This window comes from Panthera leo, chromosome C2 (genome assembly GCF_018350215.1).
Source record: "Panthera leo isolate Ple1 chromosome C2, P.leo_Ple1_pat1.1, whole genome shotgun sequence".
Lineage (NCBI taxonomy): Eukaryota > Metazoa > Chordata > Mammalia > Carnivora > Felidae > Panthera > Panthera leo.
Window position 1 is genome coordinate 147,608,996 of NC_056687.1, and position 22,324 is coordinate 147,631,319.

Consider the following 22,324-nt stretch of genomic DNA (forward strand, 5'->3'; position numbering starts at 1 on the left):
TGCTAGGACCCTTACTGTCAAATTGCCAGCTATGCTGAGCATTAGGTCATGTTTCCTGGGAGAAAAAACATGAGACCAGTAGTCACTGCTGTTCGCCTAGATCTTTGCAGATCACAAAACACCTTGAAACCCTGAGCAACCTAGCTAGTGCTGTACCCATCTCATGGGGTTACAAACCGAGGCCCGGAGGTGAAATGGCCTACCTCTCCTCTCACAGCAAGTTCGTGACAAACTTAGGTCTTCTGTCCATTCTGCCTACTACACTGCCTCTTGCGTATGAGCCCAAATTGGCCGAAACTTGGCGTATTAGTCATCTATTACCATGTAGCAAATCACCCCCAAACTTAGCTTCAAAGAACAGTAAACATTTATTATCGCTCACAGTTTCTGTAGGTCAGGAGTCCGAGAGCACCTTGGCCAGGTGGTGGTGGCTCAGGTGTTTTCCTGAGGCTCAGTCAGCTGTCATCTGGGGCTGCGGTCATTGAAGGCTTGACTGAGCCTGGAGAATCCACTTCCACGATGGCTCACTCACCTGGCTGGCAAGGAGCTGCTGGCTGCTGATGGGTGGCCTCTGTTCCTCTCCATGTAGACCTCTCTGTAAGACTGCCTAAATGTCCCCACAACGTGACTGCTAACCAACTGACTTCCCCGGAGCACGATATTGAGACAGCAGCAGGTAGGCTTTACGACGTAGCCTCCCAAGTCACATAGCATCATGTCTGCCATACTTTGTTCACCAGAAGCAATTCACTACATTCAAGAGGATCCTACATTTGAGAGGCGTGTCAAGGAATCTGTGGACATATTTTAAAGCCAGCCCTGTATTTGCATTCTATTTCCTTCTGGGAATATTGGGGTCCCGAGGTGTTGTCTCAGGGCAGATCTAGTTGATCATAGACTGAAGTCCTAAGCAAAAGCAAGGTTAAGTCACAAATTCTTAGCAAGACCCAGGCCTGAAGCTTCGTTTTGCTCCGGAGTACCCAGGGGTTTCCTACAATCGTATTTGAGGAGGGGTCAAGGAGGGCCAGAGAGAGACACCCACTCTCATGGCGTATATGGAAAGTAGGATGAAAACCACATGGGTGAAACCCCAGCTGATTTGATATGCTCCTCCCATGTGCTGGCCTCCCCACTCCCACTGGAGAACTGGGTTTCTTATCCCATTCTTCCCGTTTCCACATTGGGAAAGAAGAGGCCCAAAGAGGCCAAGCTTCTTATTGGGGAATCAGCAGCGTCTGAGGCCCCTTGGTTTCGCCGGCCGATACTCCCCATAGTCCCTCCTATAGAATATTAAATACACTGCAGTAAAAATCTCATAGGGGTACACAAAGAAGGCCATGAACTTGTGGGATTAAATTTGCCCTTCCAAGTCTTTCTCTTAATTAATCCTTATCTCATTTGGCTGGCTACATTTCTTGTCAGATCTGTTTCTAGGCAATGTCTGGTTCAAGTGAGTGAATACCAGATCAAGTTTATTCTTCCACGTCCTGCCACCTCTGTGGAATGCGCTTTAAGTGTAGGAACTCATCCAGACAGATGGTAAACTCTGCTGTCTCTCCATGGAACAGGTATCAGAGGGCCTTAATCTTTCATAAGCGGTGTTTGGCCACCCTCTAGTGGATAAGTGGAGAAGGTCACATGCTTACTGAACAGAAGAGCTACATTATAATCCTGAAGGGGCGTGGAGAGGACTGCTGTAAAGATCCCTTTTTTTTTTTTCTTTTAATGTCTTTATTTATTTTTGAGACAGAGAGAGACAGAGCATGAGCAGGGGAGGGGCAGAGAGAGAGGGAGACACAGAATCTGAAGCAGGCTCCAGGCTCCGAGCTGTTAGCCCAGAGCCTGACGCGGGGCTCGGACTCACAGACTGTGAGATCATGACCTGAGTGACCTGAGCTGAAGTCGGACGCTTAACCGACTGAGCCACCCAGGCGCCCCGTAAAGATCCCTTTGACTGTATAAAGAAAATACTCGGCAGGTGTAGGCAGCAATCAGCCTGAGGATGATGCAATTCTTTGAGGTGCAGGGAAAGGGTACATGCTTTTATCCTATCACCTCCTCTGGCTCAAGGGATTAATAACCTGGTTTGTTTGAATCAATGCAGGAACCAAAAATATTAAGTACATGTATATAGGTGCATGTGTGCGTGTTTCCTGGGCAGACAGTATGTGTGCTGGTCAACAGGAGTGGCTAAATGTTTTCTGTAAAAGGCCAGATAGCGAAGACTTTAGGTTTTGCAGCCGAAGGCCACATATAGTACTCTGCCACTGTAGCATGAAAACAGCCATAAATAATATGTAGATTAATGAGCATGGCTGTGTTCAAGGGCTTTATATACAGGCAGCGGGCTGCATGTGGCCATAGTCCATAGTCAGAACACCCTGGTGAAGGAGAGTTGAACTGAATTGTGTTTGTCTCACACTGGACAGTACGTTCCTTGGGACAACAACAGCGTGCCTTGCCCACCTTTGGACCCTGAGCACCCGGCACTGTGTCTGACCCAAGATGGCTCTCATGTCAACCTCTGTAATGTATCAACTTTCTTCCTGGATTTCTTGGAATTCATTGAATTAAAAGCATACTCTCTGCATTGGGTGTTTGCACCATCAGAGAAAATAGGATTAGCTGCTATCCCTATTTTCTTTCTACTTGTCCCTGTTTTTTTTTTTTTTTTTTAAGGCTTTTAAAATTTATTTTTGAGAGAGAGCACACAACGGGGGAAGGGCAGAGAGAGAAGGGGACAGAGGATCCAAAGCAGGCTCCACCCTGACAGCAGGGAGCCCAATGCTCAACTGACTGGGCCACCCAGGTGCCCCTCTGCTTCTCCCTATTTAAAATGAACCAATGTGTCATCTGAGAGACTAATAGATAAAAAGTTTCCATGCCACCCTCAAGATGGCACCCCCTAGTGGCCCAGCCTTAGTGGGCAGCTGCTGGGAATCTTGTTTGCAGAACCAGGGATGGGTTTGTATCAAGGCATCTGCTCACTTTACCAGAACCTATTTCTGCCCAGAGACTTGGACCTGGGGGGGGGGGGTGGCGGTGGAGCTGGCTGGTGACATTCTAGGTAATGCTGCCTCCCTAACACAGAAAGAGCACAGCCTAAGAGCCAGCTTCTCTGTCTCCAACACCAGCCTTTTTAGCCCTGCATGTGTCTATTCCTCCTGGGCAGGTTTGTGGTTGGCCAAACCACTCTGTTTCTGCTGTATTCACTCATGGTAGTAGCTGTCCTTTATAGAGTATATTGTCTCATCATGTGAAATACTGTTATCCCTATACTGCAGATGAAGAAACTGAGACACAGATAAGTTCAGTGATTTGGGCATGATACTGTTATTGTATAACAAAATATTTAAAAGTTTGGACTGTTAACACACTGTGCCTCAATTTCCCCATAAAATGATAAAATGGTTGTGAGAAGCTATTTTAGTTATGTGGGTTAAATGAGGGAAGGCACAATAAGCACTTCCTTACTCCATAATAGATACTACACTATTGCTGTTACCTGGAGCTTGGGCATATAGTAGGTGCTCAATAAATCCTGGGTAACTAAATTAATTTGTCCCGTCACACAGCTGGTAAGACTTCAAAGCCTGACTCTTTCTGCCAAATCATATGGCCATGGCGTCGTATCATTTAACCAAATAGGAGCAGAGGACACGATAATGGTGACATTGAAGGTGTCCACACTGGGCAGAGAGGACAGAGCTTGAGGGTCAAACACCCCCAGTCCAGTCAGCCTGCCATCGTGTTGGTGTTATTGCTTACAGGAGAGCCCTCAAGCTCAAGCCACACATCCAGGGAGCTGGAAATAGATACGACTCCTTGGCTCCATGCAAGTGTAAAGATTTTGAACTACAGAGAAAGGCTGCTCTTACCTAAGAAAGGAAGAGGGGAGGTACTCCTGAGTCTTTGTAAACCTGCTAATATAATACTAGCATAATAGTAATAACAGACAGGCACCTAGCATTGTCGTGCGTGTGTTACTTAACTGTGTGGTCTTCCTACACCCTGCAAGGAAAGTCTCTATATCCTTGTGTCGATTTTACAGTTAAAGAAACTGAGGCTCTGGTCAGTAATTGCCCAGCAGCAGGGAGTGGAAGGCAGGCAGGCTGACTCCAGAGTGTGTGATTTCCTCACCAGGCATACTCTGCCTCTCAGTCTGAATTTCCATGAGTGGTAGCGTCACTCCAGACAGTGAGTGGGGAAGGAGAAGGAAGAAATCAAGACCTTACAGTACAAAGTAAAGCATCACCAGACTGGAAGTCACAGCTGCGTGCTGATTCTGCTTTGACCGCTAACTAGCCTCGTGATTCTAAGCTTGTTGCTTCTGAGCATCTCCGGAACTTCTCGTCCAGCACTAACCTTCTTTGACCCTCAGACCACCTCAGAGTGAGCCTTGACTTTGAGAGAGGATGCTGTCTGGAGACTGATATCCATCCAGTGCTGGGCCATGAATCAGCTTCTTCTGGAACTGGACTTGCTGTTGATCTTCCCGTGTTAGGACAGAACCTCGGGAGATTCACAGCGCCAGATGGGGTGTCGTCGCAGTGTCAGCATTCCCGCTACCGTGCAGATTTGGCCTGGTCGACTCCCATGCACTGATTGCATCTCAGACTTCCTCTGACCATCCATGCTTGGGTCCTTATGCCTTACATTTTCACATCAGCCTCATTCCTTTCATAGGACTCACACAGTTTATAGTTAAATACCCATCCGTGTACCTACTCTGAGGACAGCAAGGACATCTCCAGTAGCTGATATCCGGTGCCCCTTCATTGCAAGGAATAAGTATGTAAATGATTTAAAGCCCAGTGAGGTACATTAGAGGTGTGCTGAGCTCACGCCTGGAACAATGTCGTTCCCCTGGGCAAAGCCAGCTGGGAGCAGCTGGTACCTTGCTCCTAGAGTAGCCTAGTGGATCGTCACGAGTCACCTGTCTGTCTTCCAGGCTGATGTACAGATGCAGTAAGCGATGCTCATGCCAGTCAATGCTAAAAGCAGAAATAAGTCCGCCAACCTGTTTGCCATAGCAATGTGGCATTTCCTGCCCCACCAACAGTGCCAGAGAAACTCCTGGCGCATAATAGATGCTCTGCAGATGTTCGACTAAATGAGACACTTTAGCACCACTGTCAGGTAATTCTTCTGTAGCTGTCACAAAGTTCACAGGCTTCATAGACTTGACTTCACAGGAGAGGCCTCACAAGCAAACTTATTTTGTGTTTCAGTGTGATTTTTAGAAGTCTAAGGCATCCGATTTCTTTGTGTGGGGGCCATGTACATACAGGAGACAGAGAAACACTGTTGCAGTCAGCTCATTGAGAGCCTCAACAGGTGACCATTGACAATTTCAATTAAAAAAAAAAGTTCTTCCGGGCGCCTGGGTGGCTCAGTCAGTTAAGTGTCTGACTTCAGCTCAGGTCATGATCTCGCTGTTCGTGAGTTCAAGCCCAGCATCAGGCTCTGTGCTGACAGCTCAGAGCCTGGAGCCTGCTTCGGATTCTGTGTCTCCCTCTGTCTCTCTGCCCCTCCCCCACTCGAGCTCTGTTTCTGTCTCTGTTTCTCTCTCTCAAAAATAAGTAAACATTAAAAAAAAATTCTTCATAGAAAGGCACGTGTATCTGGTACCATTAAGAGTAGAGGCACACAGCCTCCTGCCAAAGCACAAGGCAGTAATTGAAACATTCAATGTTCATAATGACCCTGGGTCATCAAAAGGTTCAGCTATATTAGGAATACTGTACTTCATTTTAAAAGGGAGATACAAAACATTCATTCAACTGAGCTCATTACCCTGTTGTTCATGAGGGAGGTTGGAGAAGAAACCTTAGTTCCCTAAAAAATAAAAGTCTTTAGCTTGATAAAGGGCACCCACCAACTGTCAACAACAGACCTCATACAAATGTAAACATGAAAATAAATAAAGTAAAATAGAATAAGGATGGTCACTGTCATGTGGTAGATGGTTCTGGAGATTCTAGTTAATGTGGCATAAGAAACACAAACAAGTCATATAAATATTGGAAAGCATCAAAACTGTTCTTGTGGGTATCGTAGCCAGAAAATTCTAGGGAATCAGCTGAAATCAGTAGGGTGGTCAAATACCTGGAGAACTGAAAGGCTGATGACAAAAGGCGGTTCTCACCCCAATACCTCCTTACTCCGGGGTCTCCCTCCCAAGAGACAGAGGTCTCTACTTGGGACACCTCTGACTTTACTCACATCCACAGCCACAAATAATATGAGCGGTGCCACAATCTTATGTGTCAACTAGTAACCTTCTGTTACCATCTGCCTTAGCTTGGGCTGCCATAACAATATACCATAAGCTGGGTAGCTTAAACTCATACTTTTGGATGCCTACTGGAAGTCCAAGGTCAAGGTGCCAGCAGAGTTGGTGCTTGGTGGGACTTTTCTCCTTGAGTTGGAGACAGCTGCCTTCTTTTTCCTTTCTTTTCTTTTTTTTTTTTTTCTTTTCTTTTCTTTTCTTTTCTTTTCCTTTCCTTTTCTTTTCTTTTCCTCTTTTCTTTTCTTTCTTTCTTTCTTTCTTTCTTTCTTTCTTTCTTTCTTTCTTTCTTTTTACCACCAAATAGGTTGTTTTTTTTTTTTTAATAATAATTTCAGGAATAGAATTTAGTGATTCATCACTTACATGTAACTCCCAATGCTCATCCCAATAAGTGTCCTCCTTAATGCCCCTCATCCAACCCAACACCTTGCCAGCACCCCTCAGTTTGTTCTCTGTATTTAAGAGTCCCTTATGGTTTGTCTCCCTCTCTGTTTTTATCTTATTTTTGCTTCCCTTCCCTTATGTTCATCTGTTTTGTATCTTAAACTCCACATATGGGTGAAATTGTATGATATTTGTCTTTCTCTGATTTATTTCGCTTAGCATAATACACTCTAGTTCCATCCACATTGTTGCAAATTTCATTCTTTTTTATCACTGAATAGTATTCCATTATATATATGCCACATCTTCTTTATCCATTCATCCATCAATGGACATTTGGGCTCTTTCCATACTTGGCTGTTGCCTATAGTGTTGCTGTAAACATTGGGGTGCATGTGCCCCTTCGAATCAGCATACCTGTATCCTTTAGGTAAATACCTAGTAGTGCAATTGCTGGGTCGTAGGGTAGTGCTATTTTTAACTTTTTGAGGAACCTCCATACTGTTTTCCAGAGTGGCCGCACCAGCTTGCATTGCCACCAACAGTGCAAAAGAGATCCTCTTTCTCCACATCCTCGCCAACATCTGTTGTTGCCTGAGTTGTTAATGTTAGCCATTCTGACGGGTGTGATGTGGTATCTCATTGTGGTTTTGATTTGTATTTCCCTGATGATGAGTGATGTTGAGCATCTTTTCATGTGTCTGTTAGCCATCTGGATGTCTTCTTTAGAAAAGTGCCTATTCATGTCTTTTGCCCATTTCTTCACTGGATTGTTTTTGGGGTGTTGAGTCTGTTAAGTTCTTTATAGATTTTGGATACTCACCCTCTGATATGTCATTTGCAAATATCTTCTCCCATTCCCTCAGTTGCCTTTTAGTTTTGCCAGACAGCTGCCTTCTTGCCGTGTCTTCACATGACTTTTCTTCGGTGCCTGTGCAGGGGTGGGGTGGGATGTGCTTTCTGGTATCTTGTAAGAGCACTAATCCCATCATGAGGGACCTGCCCTCATGACCTCACCTAAACCTAAGTACCTCCTAATGGCCCCATCTCCAAATACCATCCCATAGGGGGTTAGGGCTTCAACATATACATTGGCAGGTGGTGGGGGGCTTGGACACAATTCAGTCCGTAGCACCATCCCTGTTGCTTCTGTCCTCCATGTTATGATGCATTTAGGTTGATATTTAGTGTTCATTGTTATCTCTGTGCAAATATTATTTAGGGTGGAGGGTTGTAGTGAACACCTAACTACAGACAACTGTTGCAGTTTCTTTCTTTTGGTTTTTACTTAAGTTATTAACATAGTACAACTATTTTTATTTGCTTAGGGTTTTTTTTTTTTTTGTAGCTAATTTGTCTCACATTTTTCCCGTATTAGCCTCTTAGTAAAGTTGCCCACAAGGGCTGTCACATCACATAGTCACAGGGTCATCTTTATCTTAGATGATAAAAATCATCGTGGGGCCTCCCTTCACTTTGGAATTCCCTTTACCTTTGTATTGGGCTGAATTTCTTGGATCCCTTATCTTCCTGTTTCTTGGTTTCCTCCCTCACTTTGGTAGAGCAAGTTTCCTAATAGCCTCACCAGGTTGAAAAGAAAGTAAAGTGACATAAAGCAGGTGGTGATAGCCTTTGTCGTGCCTGTCTTCTGAGTCACTGTCCCAGTCTGGCATGGAGCACCTGTCCTGTCTGATTTCCCCTCATCTTGGGGATTGCTCTCACCTCTCTCCTGTATAGCTTTCCTCTTAGTCTAGTCCATGTTTCCTTTTTAAGAGTTTCTACCCTCATTTTGGTGAATCACATCCAACATTGCATGTTTGGGGGGAGTGGAGAGAGGAATGTGTTCTTCTCATGCTCTTCATTGATAATTTTCCTGGGTAATTTTGGGGCTAGAAATCATTTTCCCAGGGTGCCTGGGTGGCTCAGTCGGTTAAGTGTTCGACTCTTGGTTTCAGCTCAGGTCATGATCTCATGGTTCATGAGTTTGAGCCCCGAGCCAGACTCTGCCCTGACAGTGCAGAGCTTGCTTGGGATTCTTTCTCCCTCCCTCTCTCGCTGCCCCTCCACCCCCAAAAATAAATAAACTAAAAAAAAAGAAATAATTATCTGATTTGAAGGCATTTGCCTGTCTTCTAACATCCTATTTCTTTTAGAAAAGCTTAAAAGCTATTCTTGTTTCTGATCTTGGGTAGGTGACCTGTTTGTTCTTTGGTCCTTTAAAAAAATCTTCTTGGGGCGCCTGGGTGGCTCAGTCGGTGAAGCGTCCGACTTCAGCTCAGGTCACGATTTTGCGGTCCGTGAGTTCAAGCCCCGCGTCGGGCTCTGTGCTGACTGCTCAGAGCCTGGAGCCTGTTTCAGATTCTGTGTCTCCCTCTCTCTCTGACCCTCCCCTGTTCATGCTCTGTCTCTCTCTGTCTCAAAAATAAATAAACGTTAAAAAAAAATTTTTTTAATAAAAAAAAATAAAAAAATCTTCTCTTTGTACCTGATGTGCTGAAATTTCATGATTTACCTTCCTCATTGGTATCTGTTTTCATCCATTGTGCTGGGTTCTCAGGGGAGCCCTTTTATGTGGAAATTCATGTCCTTAAATTCTGAGATTTCTTCAGTGATTCTGTGGTTGATATCTTTCCCTCCATTTTCTCTAGTTTGTATTCCTAAAACATATCATTCAGGTGGTTGACCTCCTGAACCTGTCCTCTAATTGCCCTCTATCCTGGTTTCTTTTTTTTTTTTTTTTCCATCTTTTTGTTTCTTCACTATCTTTTCTAGAAGGTTTCTTCAATTTTATCATGTAACACTTTCACTGCATTTTTAAATTTCTGCTATCCTATTTGTAATTTCAAAGCTAATTTTGTTTCTGAAGGACTATTTGTGTCCTTTCTGTAACCTGTTTTTGGTTCACCTACTATAATGTCTTTTCTCCCTGAGGTTACTGATTCTTTTTCTCCCTCTTCAAAGTTCCTTTCTTCCAGTTTGTTTTTTGGTCTCAGCTCTCTGCCCCATTATACAAGCTTTTTTTTTTTTCTTCCCCCATCACAGATCTGGTAACCTTGGTTGTCTGCCTATGTTTTAAGAGTACAAAGCTGTTGGGATGCTCGAAGCACGTAGGTGGGGCTTATCAACTTGGAACTTCATTGTGGGTTGACCTGCCCAAGCTGTGTGTTGGTGAATCCCCAAGGCCTTTTCTCTTGTGGGAGTGAAGGCTTGGCTGCCAGTACCCCCAAGAACCCATGGAAGGGAAAGGTTAGGGACTGGGAGGGTAGGGAAGTCTTCACACAGAAGAGTCATAGAAGTCTCTTGTTTTCAGGTCGTTACTCAAACCTTCAACTGTGCCCCTCAGTCCAAAGACCTCCGCCCCCCCCCCTTTTTTAAACCTTCTTTAGAGTGGTTCTCAAACAGGGTGATTTTGCCTCCCAGGAACCAGTTGGCAATTTCTGGACACGTTTTCGATTATCAGTAAGAGGAAGAGGGAAAGCTTAGTGCTGGCATCTAGTAGATAGAGGCCAGGGATGCTGCTAAATATCCTGCTCAGGACAGCCCTCTGCAACAATGAATTGTTGGCCTCCTGTGTCAGTAGGACTGAGGTTGAGAATCCCTACGTAGAATAAACTTGCAGACCAATGACAAAGGTGGGGCATTCACCCAGTAGCTTAAAGTAGGACAGAAGGTTAGGACACAGCTACTTTCTTTCTCCCCCCAGCGCTCCCCCTCTTTTGTTACACAGTCTGTGCCCAATATGGGGCTCGAACTCATAACCACAATATCAACAGTCACATGCTCTATTGAGTGAACCAGCCAGGCACCTCCACCCCCCACTTTTTTAAAGTCATCTAGGACACAGCTACTTTCAAACAACTTTCCACAAATCCTCCTTACTTGAGCAACACCCCCCTTCTCTCCCAGTCCCCCTCCCAGAGGTGCCTGAGTCTTTTCAGACTTTGCAGTGAGCCTCATTGGTTCACTTTCCCTGTCAACCAGCTTAGCATTCAGCTTTCTCGTAGTGGCCAAGTCCATTATCCTTTATCCGTTCCAAGCTTCTAAAAATGTGTCGCTTTTGTCTCCTTTCCTATTCATCCCATTCTCGTGATAATTTTAGAATGGTTTTGGGAAGGAGCAAAATTAGATTCATGTGTTTGACTTGACATCTTTATCCAGAAGCCTAAAGTACGTGCTGAAGCTATGGTAGCTGGCACTCGAACGGCAGTCACAGAGACGGGTGGACTAAAATAAAGATTCCAGAAACCCACCCAGTATGTGAAAAATCACCAATAAGTGATTACGGATCAATTGACTATGTGTTAGAAAAAAATTAAAATTAGCCTTTACTCACCCCATATATGGAACTTAATTCTAGTTGGATTAAAGATCTGAACCTATATACAAACTGTAAAAAAATAGATGAGGGTTTTTTAATTTTAGAGAGAGAGCGTGTACATGTGCATGAGCAGGGGAGGGAGGGAGAGAGAGAGAGAGAGAGAGAGAGAATGAATCTCAGTCAGGCTCCACATTCAGCACACAGCCAGAGGAGGGCCTTGATCCCACAACCCTGGGATCATGTTGTGGGCTGAAATCAGGAGAGGACACGCAACTGACAGAGCCATTCAGGCGCCCCTATAGGACAATATTTTTATAATCTTGTGTTGAAGACCTTCCTAAGCAGGTAAGAATAGAGGCAGGCTTAAATGGGGACCAATTAACTATGTAAAAGTTTGGGGTACCTGGATGTCTCAGTCAGTTAAGCGACCAACTCTTGATTTTGGCTCACATCATGATTGGACCTGCTTTGGATTCTCTCTCCCTTTCTGTCTGCCCCTCCATGGCTTGTGCGTGTGCTCTCTCTCTCTCTCTCAAAAATAAAAAGCATTGGGGTGCCTGGGTGGCTCAGTCAGTTTAACGTCCAACTTTAGCTCAGGTCATGATCTCACGGTACATGGGTTCAAGCCCCACATTGGGCTCTGTGCTGACAGCTTAGAGCCTGGAGCCTGCTTTGGATTCTGTGTCTCCCTCTCTCTCTGCTCCTCCCCTTCTCATGCTTTGTCTCTCTCACCTTCAAAAATAAATAAAAACATGAAAAAAATTTTTAATTAAAATAAATTAAAAAATAAAAATAAAAAGGATTAAAAAATTAACTATGTAAAAGTTTAAAACTTCCATATGACAAAAGACTCTGTTAAAAAAAGATAGTTAAAAAGCAAACCTGGATGGGGAAAATACTGCCACAGATATGATCGGTTACCATCCCTCGTATGTAGAGAACTTTACAAATCAGGAAGGAAGTGATGTTTTAAAAAACGTAGCAATAAATAAGGAAAGAACTCAAAGTGGCTAACAAGCATTTGAAAAGGTGTCGTGCCATCGTCACCACTGATCAGGAAAATGCAAACTACAACAGACAAGGGGAATACTATACACCAGTGGTTCTGAGCGTGTGGTCCCCGGACCCACAGCATCAGCACCACCTGGAAATTTGTAGAAATGCACATCTTCAGATCCCATTCTAGATCAACAGAAACAAACTCTGAGGGTGGGGTCCGTCCATCTGTGGTTTAACACTCCGGGCAGGTGATTCTGATGCTCACGGCCCAACTGTCAAAATTGGCCTAGATCGGTATGTTTGAGAACCACAGCCATGTAGCCAGGAGAATGAAGAAATGGCATTCGGTTGTCGTGCTTGAATCACACCATGCTGCGTGAAAGAAACCAGATGCAAGAGTACATACTGTGGGATTCCATGTATGTGGAGTCCAAAAACAAGCAACGCTAATCCAGAGTAATAGGAATCAGGAAGACGGTCAGTTACCCTCAGAGAAGGGAAGGAGTAAGTAGAAGTGAGGTTACAGCGTCCGGGACACTGGTCACATTCTATTTCTTGGTGCAGGTGCTGGTTACACAGGTTTGTTCCCGTTCGTGAAAATTCATCGTTCACTTCAGATTTGTACACTTTTCTCTATGCTGCATTTCAGTAAAGCAGGGAAAGGCAAAATGTGAGATCTCTTTCTTTTTTAATCGGGTTTGAAATATTTAAAGCGAGGGGCGCCTGGGTGGCTCAGTCGGTTAAGCAGCCGACTTCGGCTCAGGTCACGATCTCTCGGTCCGTGAGTTCGAGCCCCGCGTCGGGCTCTGTGCTGACAGCTCAGGAGCCCCGCGTCGGGCTCTGTGCTGACAGCTCAGAGCCTGGAGCCTGTTTCGGATTCTGTGTCTCCCTCTCTCTGACCCTCCCCTGTTCATGCTCTGTCTCTCACTGTCTCAAAAATAAATAAAACGTTAAAAAAATTTTTTTAAAAAATGAAATATTTAAAACGAGGGAACTTGGGGTTGAAGGGAAGACCATGCTTTAGTACAGTCAGTCCAAGCCTTGGATGAGTAATTGGGCAGTATCTCTAACACTTCGTATAGCCTAGAAATTTCACTTCTCAGAATCCATCCTGGAATTCAGGTATAAATTAAAAGAATGTTCCCTGGGCATTTTTATACAAGCATGAAGGAGAAAACTTAAATTTCTCTCAGTCGGGAACTGGTTACATGAATTATAGAAAACCGGGCAACTGTCAAAATTGGCCTAGATCCGTACGTAGTAACGTGAAAGGAGGTCCCGCATCGTATGTGTACTCAGAGAAGCAAGTTATAAGCACCGTGCACAGCGTGATTCATATTTTCAAGGGAGAAAGAAAAGGATATACTGGTGGTAGTTACAGATGCAAAGGAAAGAAGAAGGGTAGATTTAAAATTTTTATATTGGTTTCTCTTGAGAATTTACAGTTGGCAGATGGGGGTTGTTGCTTCTTTGTATATTTTATATAGCTGTGTTTATTTTTACCTGCATTTATCACTCCCGAATTTTGAGTCTTAGCTTTACCATTCAAAAAAGTCTTAGCCTAAAAAAATGCTCATCAGTGACAAAAACAAACACTGTTTTTGTAGTCTAAGCAAATAAAGAGCTAGAGTTTGTTTTGAACGCACACATACACCCACACAGCAGGAGCTGAATAACATTTTTGTGGAGTGATTTTCATCAGTATCAGTTATAGTAAGAGACAAAAGGCTTGCTTTTTATTTCTGTTACCTAGGAAATTCACTTGGGTAGAATTCTTTTCTTGACAGGGGCATTCTTTTAACTGTGTTTGCTGGTGAGGTCATGGGTCAGGTACTCCTGCTCTTTGAGAGATGGCTCAGTTAACGACACTGTCCCTGTGTGTAAAAGATGACCACTGCTAGCACATTAGACAAAGCGTCTCTAGGCAGTGGACTCTGCTTTAATAATGAAAAACGTTTCACATTCAGAGCCAAGAGCTGTTAGCTGAGCCTGGTGAGCTGGACACGGGCTTCTACTGGAGACTCTTAAACCCTTGCACTCCCCTGGAAAGACACCCTAACCCTGTTTGCCATGCTTCTTTCACACACCGTAATGTTTCCTGGGTGCATCATCAACAAAGGGCTGTTCTGACCCTTTCAGTTGGAATCAAGAACGCCGTGATGTTATTTCAGGCACCACCACGCTGGATTACATCTACTGCCTGTCTCACTGATCCATGAGTGTCACATATATGTGTGTAGATTACCTGTCGGTTATGCTGAATTCAGGCCCGAAATCCCATTAGTGTGAGGCTTCGCACTTTCCGGAATTCTGTCCCATTTTGTACATCACTTTCGATAAATTCTGCTGCCACAAATGTAAGCATAAAAACACATCTCCGTTAAGCATTGCTTTGGAATTCGTGTACAGTATCAACTAGATCAAAAGAACAGCGACTTTCAACTCTAAAGAAGGGAAACAGCAACATTTAGAGTCTGTCTAGTGCTCTCCAGCACAGCATCCAAACTGTACCAGAGAGGTGGGCTTCTCTCCATGAGCAGTGTAAAATGTCCCTTGGAAACCTGTCTGAGGGCTTCGGTGTCTTTTTTTTTTTTTTTAATGTTTATTTTTGAGAGAGAGAGCTCTAGCAGGGGAGGGTAGAGAGAGAGGATCTGAAACGGGCTTCTTGCTGGCAGCAGGGAGCCAGATGCAGGGCTTGAACTCATGAACCGTGAGATCATGACCTGAGCCGGAGTCGGACGCGTAACTGACTTGGCCACCCAGGTGGCCCATATGTGTCTCCCTTCTTAAAAAGGGGCCTGCACTCTTGTCCCTGCAGTGTCACCTTCTAATCGCTATCTGGAGTCCCTGACCACCTCAGATTGCATGGGTTGAACAACTGAGGAACTGTTGTTCAGATCAGCCTGTTAACCTGTTCCTGTTTCATTGTTCCAGGTGAGGAAACGACACCCTAATGCACATCGTGTACCTTTCCAGAGACTCTGCATGTCTTTCCACTTTATCCTGGTCTAACCTGTGAAGTCTATTAACGTCCTAGCTGCTGCTGAAGTCTGTCTCGAATTCCCTCACTTGCATATTCACTGCCACCATCTCGGTCTTGAATATGTCATCTTTTCTCACTGAGACTATTGTGACAGTCTCTGAGCTTGTCTGCTTCTGAGTGCACGCGCACGTGAACACACACACACACACACACACACACACACACACACACCCCTTTCCCCTCCATGTGTCCATTCTCCTCGATCTGCCAGAGTGGTATCACAACCAAACTAACATGAGTTCCCTCCTTGGTGAGGCATAGAAGGAACCACACCTGGTGGAGTTGTGGCACAAAGGAAACTTTATCTGCAACAAATGAGATCAAGGGGAATAACTTCAAAGCCTTGACTCCCAAGCAAGGTGAAAGGGTTCCTTTTATTTAGGGTTAGGATGAATATTTAGATAGGGGAGCCTTGTCATCGTATGTAGAGGCGGGCATAAGGCCACACGTGCGCCTTAAGGAAACATGCCTGTACATAAATGAGGTGAGGCTTGCCCTCTGACTTGGAGACTGGGTGGAGGTTTAGTATTACAGTGAGGTAAAGGTAACTGTTGGTCATTCCCTGGGTCACTCCATGGTCTATCTGCACAGGCGTGAGTGGAGGTTAAGTGCAAACCTGTCTGTGAGTGGTCCAGCCACTTCCTGTTGCTTGAGGAGTAGTTTCAATTTCTGTCATGGGATGTTATGCCCGTCCGGTCTTTTGCCTGAGTTAAAAGATAAGCTAGAAAGAAGAGCTTAAGGAAAAATGAGGGATAGAGGTTGATAAGTACAAGCAGGTGAGGCAGTAAAGGTCAGGTTCTGGGTCTATAGCTGGCGACAGTATAAAGAACTTACGCCTGGGCCCATATAATCTGACCCTTCCCAACCTAACATTTTGCACCAGTGTCCTAACTTTCTATACTTTCTTTACAGGTTCTAGAAGGCAGCAAAGCCCTTCCCCACTCCGGACGAAAGTTCTGTGCCTAGAACTCTGTCTTCCCATCTGTCTCTCTCGCTAGCTCTTACTGGGTCTGGAGGGTATTCTTCAGCATGGCCTTCCCTGACACTTCCCATGCCTGCAACAAGGTCATATCTGTTATACACCCTTACTACAGCCTTCATTTTCCTTCACAGCATTTGTCACAATTAGAATTATGCAGATATTTCCCCCCACGAGGCTTTAAGTTATGTACAGCAGGGTGTGTTCAGTAATGTGTGCCTGACCCCGTCCTTGGGGCCTGATAGCAGGAAACCTGGCAGAGTTTAGGTGCTCTCAAGGGTTAAACAAGTGAGTGAAAACCATCTTCCCAGCTTTGTGATTAAAGTCTCTCTAGTATTTTGTTCCCTACACCTTGAACACAGCTAAAGCAGAAATGAAATAATTTGTCCTGAGTCACACAGCAATCCAGAACTTGCAGCCAGAGCCTGCCTGGGCTCCTGATGCTGTCTCCTGGGGATATGGTTTGGATCTAACTTCTTCATGGCTTAGGAATAAAGTCCTGGTCACTGGAAGGTACTGGAATGCGAGATGCATACTTTGTTGCTGCTTCCCTTTGTTCAGGGCTAAAGACGCCTGCAGTTTGGATCGGTTTCTTTTCCCTTGATGAAACCTGCCTCTAGTCCATGGGTGACATTCATTTGGCTTTGGCTTTGGTCTTGTTCATCAGCAGTGGTGAAGATTTGGATGGCTGTTACCGGAATAAATGCACAACTTTTCTGTGTCTTCCTCTCTTTCTGCTCCTCCCCTGTTCATGCTCTGTCTCTCTCTGTCTCAAAAATAAATAAACGTTAAAAAAAAATTAAAAAAAAAAAAAAAAGGGGGCGCCTGGGTGGCTTGGTCGGTTAAGCGTCTGACTTCGGCTCAGGTCATGATCTCACGGTCCACGAGTTCGATCCCCACGTCGGGCTCTGTGCTGACAGCTCAGAGTCTGGAGCCTGTTTCAGATTCTGTGTCTCCCTCTCTCTCTGCTCCTCCCCTGTTCATGCTCTGTCTCTCTCTGTCTCAAAAATAAATAAACGTTAAAAAAAAATTTTTTTTTTAAATAAAAAAAAATAAATGCACAACTTACATTAAAACGCTGAATGCCGGCATCTGCCCTGGGCCCTTGCTTGTTCTTCTTTTCAGAAGCTCTCTCAGGCCACGTGTTACTTGCCCTCTGCAAGGAAGAGGGGGAGGGGCGTGAGGGAAAGTGGGGGGCAGGGGGAGGCAGACCATAGTGGCCGTGGGGTATCCTCAGAGATTCATCCCCTGAGAGCGGATCAGTCCCAGTAGACCTCAAGTACACCTGCAGTCTTGTTTTCTTGACAAGTATCGGCCTGTGAGCAGATTCCAGCCACAGATGTGTGTGGTTTGTCCCCTCATGGCGTTTTAAAAATCATCATGAGTGCTAACATTTAAAAATCAAGATTATCGGGGTACTTGGGTGGCTCAGTTGGTTGAGTGTCCGACTTTGTCTCGGGGCACGATCTCTCAGTTTGTGAGTTCGAGCCCCACGTCGGGCTTGCTGCTGTCAACCTGTCAGCACAGAGCCTGCTTTGGATCCTCTGTCCCCCTCTCTCTGCCCCTCCCCTGCTAGCACTCTCCCAGGAATAAATAAATATTTAAAAATCAAGATCGTCATGTACAAACTTGAGTTGCTGTGTTTTCTTGGAGGAAAAAAGAAAGATCTAAGAAAACTGGTGCACCACAGGGGTACCTGGCTGGCCCAATCAGTGGAGCGTGTGACTCTTGATCTTGGGGTCGTGAGTTCAAGCCCCACACTGCGGGGGGGGGGGGGGGGGGTAGAGTTTACTTTTTAAAAAATTGGCCCTCAAACCAATTTGACAATAAATTGTACCTCTGGCATTTATGGGCACCTGAGTTTGCAACCCGTTTTATATTTGTTAGTTGTGTGTGGAAATATGAATAAAAGCTGCAATGGACACTTGATATAATTTTTTTTCCCTCTGTCTCTGCTTCTTTCTTTATTTTCTCCTTGTGTCTCCCTTTTCTTTTCCACTGCCTCTACCGTTTTGCAGGTTCTGGGACTGCTGGTATGGACACTTATCGCCGGAACCGAGTACTTCCGGGTCCCTGCTTTTGGCTGGGTCATGTTTGTAGCCGTGTTTTACTGGGTCCTCACCGTCTTCTTCCTCATCATCTACATAACAATGACCTACACCAGGATCCCGCAGGTGCCCTGGACAACAGTGGTAAGGAGGCCTGGGGTGTTGTTATTGTCCATTGCCCGCTATGCAGGTTGGAACTTAGTCCTTCTTTCCTCAATTCAGTTGTCTCCCTGCCGGCAAAGCAGAGGGCAAAGCCAGGGAGAACCCAACACAGCAGATAATCTTTATGTTATTCTATTGTCTCTAGGGTGATTATACCTGAGTGTGAAACTGGGCATATGGGAAAGTCCAGGAATTTCTTCTTTTTTTTTTTTTTTTTTTTATTTTTGTTGTTGCTGTTGTTGTTAATGTTTATTTTTGAGAGAAAGAGAGACAGTGTGAGTGGGGGAGGGGCAGACAGAGAGGGAGACACAGAATCCGAAGCAGGCTCCAGGCTCCGAGGTGTCAGCACAGAGCCCGACGCGGGGCTCGAACCCACGAGCCATGAGATCGTGACCTGAGCCGAAGTCGGACGCTTAATCCACTGAGCCATCCTAGAACCCCCAGGAGTTTCTTTTAGGCAAAATATCGGACCAGTTCTCAGAAGACTGAATGAAGAGAAGTTCAGTTCTTTATTAGTTCCCTGGAAAACAGGTACGTCAGGGCCCCAGCCTTGGCAGATCTCACTTTCTTGCACACAGAGCTCTTTGATGTTGGGATGCATAGCGTGTACAGGATTAGAATGAAAAATGAAACTACTGTTAGAATAAATAGATGTCCTAACATTTGGAAGCAAGTGTGGTCAAGGGGGATTGGAGGCTTGTCCTGGCTCCAGGCACCATGCTGGGTGCAGGATAATCTAAGGGGAACATACAGTCTGGGGTGAAATAGGTAAGAAAATATACCTTAGTGTGCACTGGCACCATAACAAAATACTACAGACTGGTAGCTTTAAATGACAGAAATTTATTTCTCACACTTCTAGAGGCTGGAAGTCTAAAACCAGGCATCAGTATAGTTTGATGAGGTTTTGGAGTAGTGGTGGTTCGGAACTGACAGCCAAGAAAAAATTCTTGAGATGTCTTTCATGCAAAAAAGGGTGATTTTTATTAAAGCACGGGGACAGGACCCGTGGGCAGAAAGAGCTGCACTGGGGTTGTGAAGAGTGACCAGTTATATACTATGGAACTGGGGGAGGTAAAGACAAAAGGGAAGCCTCCCAAAGGACTTTCATATGCTAATGAGGACTCCAAAGATCTAGGAGGACTGCTATTTTCAAACTAAGGTTGTATTCCCTCTAGTAAGACACTGACATTAGGATGGTCGGGGGCTCCTGGAGAAATGTTACCCACTGTATTTGCCTCAAGTATTTGTCAATGGACTGCCGGTTGCAAAGAAATTTAATTTTATCTGCTATTTCCTTCTTGCCTTTGTTCCCCACAACTATGGAGGGGAGGGGTGATATTAGGGACTCCAGGAAACTGAGTTTGTAAGGTTTCTGGAGATTAGGCTATTGATGAGATTGCCTTTTTCTTGTAATTTACATCCATCTTGTAAACTGATGGAGACTCAGTCTTGCAAGGCCGTGATCTCGATCAGTTAACCATTTGTTTTTCCCTTTTCTTTGTTTTTGGGTAGACAGGAGAGCCTGAGGAATGTCACACATAGCCTACCTGGAGGGCGGGGGGTGTGCTAGCTTGTGCTTTGCCCTCCGCTTGCCTTATGGTCCCTCATCATAGCTGGTCTCTGGTGAGAGCTTTCTTTCATCTCTTCTTATAAGGGAGCCGATGCCATTAGGAGGATCCCACCTTCATGACGTCATCTAACCCTAATTACCTCTCAAAGGCCTCATCTCCAGATGGCATCACTCTGTCAATTAGGGCTTCAACATGTGAACGTTGGGGGACATAGGCATTCAGGCCATAACATTCTGCCCCTGGCTCCCCCAAATCTTGCCCTTCTAACATGCAAAATACATGCATTCCATCTCAACATCCCCCAAAGTCTTAACTCATTCCAGCATCAACTGAAATCTGAGATCCAGAGTTTCACCTATAAATATCATCTAAATCAGATATGCTGAGATTGGAGGTAGAATTCACCCTGAGGCAGAATTCCTCTCCAGCTGGGAGCCTGTGAAACCAGACAAGTTATGGGTCCCACTGGTGGGACAGGCACAAGATAGACAGTCCCTTCCAAAAAGGAGAAACAGGGAAGAAGGAAGGAGTGGCAGGTCCCCAGGCAAGCCCAAAACTTACAAGGCAAATTCCATTGGATCTTAAGGCTCCAGAATAAGCCTCTTTGGTTCAGTGCTCTGACCTCCAGGCCCACTGGGGTGGCATCGTCACCCCCATACCTCCACAGGGTGGGCCTGCTCCTGAGGCACCAGGTGGAGATGTCCTGGCTCACACCAGGGAAGCAGCCCAACTCATTGCAACTGAGGAGCAACCAGTCTGTCCCCTGGGCCCGATGATCTCTGAATGGCCTTTGGATGATTCATTCTTTGTTCTTGAAGATAGGCGCATATTCACAGCCAAATAGCTCTATCATTCTATCCTATAGAATCCGAGAAATTTGACAGAGCTCCTTTATTTTGTCCCATCTCCACCCACTTTCATTCAGACTGGCAGTGTTTCACGGGTATAATCCCTTACCTGTTTCTGACTTCTGCCTGTACAAAATTAGATCTGTGGTTTGCACCCATGATCTCTTTATCAAATGGTTGTTCGGCCACACCTCTGGTGTTCTCTTCAGAGCAAGCTTTCTTATTTTTTACAATATGGATTAAGCCAAGGATTTTCCAGACCATCAAGTTCTGCTTCTTTTTTGCTTAACGGTTTCTTTTTTTTGTAAGTTTATTTATTTCGAGAGAGAGAGAGAGAGCAGGGGAGGGGTGCAGAGAGAGGGAGAGAGAGAATCCCAAGGAGGCTCTGTGCTGCCAGTGCAGAGCCCGATGTGGAGCTCGATTCCACAAACTGTGAGATCATGTACCTGAGCCTAAATCAAGAGTCGGACACTTAACCAAATGAGCCACCCAGGCACCCCAACAATTTCTTCATTAATTCATCTGTTTCCGTTTGCATTTTACTACAAACAGAAGGAACCAAGCCTTGCCTTTCACACTTTGTTTTAAAAATCTCCTCATTTAAATATCCAGTTAATCCAGTTTTGTTGCTTGTAAGCTCTATCTTCCATGAAACAATAGAACCCAGTTCAGCAAAATTCTTTCCCACTTTATGACAAGGATCACCTTTCCTCCAGTTTCCAAAAACGTGTTCCCCACGTGTGCATTGAGATCTCTCCACAGTGGCCTTCAACATGCACACTTTTACTAAGATTCTGTTTGTGATTATTTATGTATTCCCTAAGAAGATGGCACCTTTCTCTCTAGCTCTTCTCTTTTCTTTCTGAGCCCTCACCAGAATCCCCTTCAACATCCGTATTTCTAGTATGCTCCTCAAAACTCCCCAGCCATTACTCATTATCCAGTTCCAAAGCCACTTTTACATTTTTAGGTATTTGTTATAGCATCAGTTCCACTCCAGGCTCCAAATCTGTCTACCCCACTCTCGATACAAAGTCTGTATTAGAGTGCTCTAGAGAAGCATAGGCAATAGGGTGTGTGTGTGTGTGTGTGTGTGTGTGTGTGTGTGTGTGTGTGTGCGCGCGCGCACCCACATGAAGAGATTTATTAGAAGGAATTGGTTCACATGATTGTGGAAACTGGGAAGTCCCAAGATCTGCTGTCAGCCAGCTGGACCCCTGGCACACTGATGGTGTGGTTCCAGTCCGAGCCCGAAGGCCTGAGGACCAGGGAACCTGATGTTTCTGTTCAAGCCCAAAGGCAGGAAAAAAGACTGATGTCCCAGCTCAAGGCGGTCAGGCAGGAGCAGTTCTCTCTTACTCAGCCTTCTTGTTCGATTCAGGTCTTCAACTGATTGGATGAGGCCCACCCACATTAGAGAGGACAGTCTGCTTTACTCAGGCTGTAGATTTGAATGTTAATATCATCCAGAAGCCCTCATAGATAGACCCCGGATAATGTTTGACCAAATATCTGTGCACCTGTGGCCCAGTCAGGTTAACACAGAAAATCAACCCATCATGGCACCCTATGACATATAGCAAAGTGAAGGTATGTACAAAGTGTGATGGAAACTACCACCTCAGCTTGGGACAGCTGGGAACTCTTGAGAGAGGAGGCAGCATTTAGTGTCATCTT

General features: G+C 45.1%; 1 protein-coding gene across 2 annotated transcripts in view; it reads left to right on the forward strand.

The window, feature by feature from the left end:
* The window catches only part of CMTM8 (CKLF like MARVEL transmembrane domain containing 8), a 108,728-nt gene that overhangs the window by 77,863 nt on the left and 8,541 nt on the right, over window positions 1-22,324 (forward strand). For both annotated transcript variants that reach the window (XM_042955969.1, XM_042955970.1), the window contains exon 2: window positions 18,034-18,207. In XM_042955969.1, coding sequence (XP_042811903.1) covers window positions 18,034-18,207 — 174 coding nt within the window. The remainder of the gene's footprint in view (window positions 1-18,033; window positions 18,208-22,324) is intronic.